This window comes from Borostomias antarcticus (assembly GCF_949987555.1).
Source record: "Borostomias antarcticus genome assembly, chromosome: 23".
Classification (NCBI taxonomy): domain Eukaryota; kingdom Metazoa; phylum Chordata; class Actinopteri; order Stomiiformes; family Stomiidae; genus Borostomias; species Borostomias antarcticus.
In genome coordinates, this window is record NC_140256.1 from 2,253,923 (window position 1) to 2,257,485 (window position 3,563).

The 3,563-nt window shown below is 42.5% G+C and overlaps 1 protein-coding gene across 1 annotated transcript; it reads right to left on the minus strand.

Moving 5' to 3' along the window:
* Nucleotides 1-555: 555 nt before the first annotated feature.
* On the minus strand, nucleotides 556-3,563 carry nfu1 (NFU1 iron-sulfur cluster scaffold homolog). Its single transcript, XM_084457214.1, has 8 exons — nucleotides 3,488-3,563; nucleotides 2,579-2,676; nucleotides 2,332-2,467; nucleotides 2,163-2,229; nucleotides 1,934-2,051; nucleotides 1,752-1,815; nucleotides 1,235-1,409; nucleotides 556-1,119 (listed from the first exon to the last, which is right to left on the minus strand). The coding sequence occupies exons 1-8, from the start codon at nucleotides 3,544-3,546 to the stop codon at nucleotides 1,084-1,086; spliced, it is 753 nt and encodes a 250-aa protein (XP_084313340.1). The 5' UTR covers nucleotides 3,547-3,563; the 3' UTR covers nucleotides 556-1,083.

Below are 3,563 nucleotides of genomic sequence, written 5' to 3' on the forward strand. Positions count from 1 at the left end.
GATCCGCCCACATCACATTTCATTGGGTAAGAGCCAAGTACCAAAGTACATAGGCGACTCTGATTGGATGCGACGCCCTGTCAGTCATCCCCATCACCTGTCGACGCAGACATGCCTGACGTGGCAGCAGGATGCAGATATCCGTACACGAGAATGCAGGGATAAAATTAAATAAATAAGATATCTCATCGTTTTCAGTTACGCATCTGATCGTTTTATGGGTTGTTCATATTTAAAACAATAATATACCACAGTTTACAGTGCAGTTTACTTGGACCGATGAGTCATTGCTCTAGTGACCGACACTTCCTACACGGTCTATTAGCTGTACTGTGTAGAAGGCAATGGGAAGCATCAACAGGTAAATCCCATGTCCCTTGGGGCCACTGTGGTCCCCTACCTATCAGATGGCACTATTAAAACATGTGATCCCAAGGACAACGTGCACATTTAATATAATACAGTAGCATTAAGACTCTTGTGAGGCAAATATCAATTTGACAGCAATGTCTTATGTTCAAAAACCATTCACCTTTATTGATCAAATGGACAGGTTGCATATTTTGAAGAATTAGTTATCAGTAGGCTAAATTACAGGAGTCGCTGAATACAAGACCAATAACTTTTTTTAAACTTTGAGAAAAAAGTGGAAGACAATAAAGGGAATAAAACATGTTTTTAAATACACTTAATGTACATTATAGACAGCATATCTGTTGTACACATGGATGGGCGGTGTTTCATTAACCAGTAGTGAGTTACTGTTGGTACATGGTGTGACAATATGAGATAATAAATACAAAGATCCTTCTATAGGTAATCCATCCAGATGGGATATGCGCTAGAGAACATGGCTGGCGTGTCATTTCCTTCCCAGCATGCAACATCCCATGATCAGAAACGCCATCTACTGGGAACTCCAATCAAGACCAACAAGAAATCAATAAATACAGGATCGGTTCATCCAGCACCGTTCTGCTGTACTTTTGTCGCCTCCATGACGCTCATTTAATTCATCTACGGGTCCCAGCGTGGCTCCTGTAGGGTGAGAATGTCTCCTATAGGCTCTGGTTTCCATTCAACTCATCCTTGGGCGACTCCCTCCTCCTCATCTTTCACCTGAAGAAGAACAAAGACAACGCGCTGTAGAGTAAGTGAGAAACGATCATGGAGAAACGACGAGGCAAAGGTGCCGCGGTTATTCAAACCGTTCGGCCCATCTTATCTGACACACCTGCTCTACGCCCTCCACCTCGGGTATGTAGAACTGTAACATGTTCTGGATGCCGCTCTTCAGGGTGATCATAGAGCTGGGGCAGCTGGTACACGATCCTTGCAGCTTCAGCTTCACGATGCCGTCCTGGAAGCCTCGATACACTATATCTCCCCCATCCTCCTGCACTGTGGGCCTGGAAGAAGACACCATTTAAAGTGAGATATCACGCCAAATGCATATACTGTTAACACCATTTCACCTTTAATCTTTACTCATGGAAACTGTCTGGGGTAATAGGCTCTTTGCACAAGCTCCACTACTTCCTGAAATTCTACAGGCATATTTATTTCCTGTCCTATACGATTGGATGGAAGTGATTAATCAGGTGTGATCAGGTGTGCCGCACACCTGATTAATCACTTCCATCTAATAGTATAGAACAGGAAATAAGGATGCCTGTAGAATTTCAGGTAGTAGTGGAGCTTGTGCAAAAAGCCTATTATGTCTCTGCACTCATATGCAAACCGATCAATACCTGATTCGGGTGTCTAGAAGCTCTTTAATCATAGCAACCACCTCATCATCGTCATCTGAAGGTTCTGTAAAGGCAAGATGATAATAAACACGAAGCCAAATACTTTTAACAATCCATTTAATATTTACAAAGATGTCTTGGCCTGAGAAGTATGCGTTTTGTGTCTGTAATGGAGTTCTAACCTGTATCTGCACGAGGGGCATCCTCCTCATTGACAACAGGAAGTCCTGAGGTGAAAAAGTCCATTATGGTGGCAAAGACATCGGGTTTGATCACTTTCCACTCAAGCTCTAAACCAGTCTAGAGACGGAAGGGCAACAGACAGAAACAGAGCAAAGTTATATCCACATAAAATGTAAACAAATGATCATGCATATGTCTCATTTGAGAGTGACGTGGCTGATATGTTACCTTGGTTATGGTGATGAAGTCAGAACCCAGAAAGACACTCTTTACACCATCAATTCTAAATAGCTGCCTTGATAAATAAAAGAGAGACTTGTTACATGAGGATCGACTCAACTTTGGTGAAGGTTTAGAATGAGCTCCATGTTGGGCAGCGTATCTGTATGTGATGAACCTGGCAAGGGGGGAACAGTAGGCGTCCCGGGGACCAGCAAAATCCATCGTTCCCGCTTCCAGAACCGCGCGACCAGGCAGAAACTTCAAGCTGTTTGGGTTGGGCGTGTCTTGGGTCTGAATGAACATGGTTCTTGCTGGATAAATAAAAGAGACAAGATTGTCAAGATGATTGCTTGTATCTTGAGTACTTTGAGATTGCTTCAATATTATAAAACCAACAACTTTCATACTGGACGAGGACGTACCAGACACAAGAGAAAGAAGTGGCTTTGGACATCTTGGGGCACATATGTGGTGTGGAGTCCACTGTGACCCAACGCTCCGATACCCACGCACAGCAAGCCTGGAGAAAGTTCACAAAATATAATCAGCACTGCACCGTTTCAGTGAACACTACCATCCACAACAATGTGTTTATTTGTTTATTTATTTAAAGTATCCCCATTAGCTAATGTCTATATCAGGCAGTCTTTGTGGGGTCCCAGAAATATGGTCTTGAGTCAACACAAATATCCTTCCGTTCTGAATTAATAGGATTAATTGATCCTACTGTCATAAGAAGCTACTTTGAAGTGCACGTCCCAACGAAAAGAGTCTGTTAGCAAAGTATGGAATGTAAATGCCTAGTTACCATAGGCTGCGCACTAGTTGGGAGAAAACACTTGGGTTTACTCGTTGCTGAGATAATTTTTGATGTCTTCCAACGTAGTGTGGCTTATTTTCCCCTGTTTTATACACTTTATGATAACTTGTGCAATTTATATATCATTCACATATCATTGTTATCAAATGACATCATTGTTATCAAACAGCTGCACGTAACAGCGCAGGACGCACCATGTCATCTTTATCGTTTGATAACTCTATCAGAAAGATTACGAATTCACAAAAAAACTGCTATACAGTGACATGGGTTAAATCTAACATGTAATCATGTATAACAGCTGCGAGCTGATTAAATCACATGTAGCTATCCGAAAACATGTTTGGCACAGTGCGTAAAATGCGTCATGACCAGATGCTTAAGCAAGTGGGTTAGGGTTACCAAGCAAGTTACCAAGCAAGCTGCTCTCTCACACACTGCATGACACAAACACACGGTCACATGCCCTAGAGCTTGGCTCATAGCTGGTATCACATATGACACAACTTACGGTCTGGAAAGCCTTGCAGAAATGCATAACAACCTCCCGACTTGTCTGTAAGTCGCCATGTTTGTGATGCTTTGTA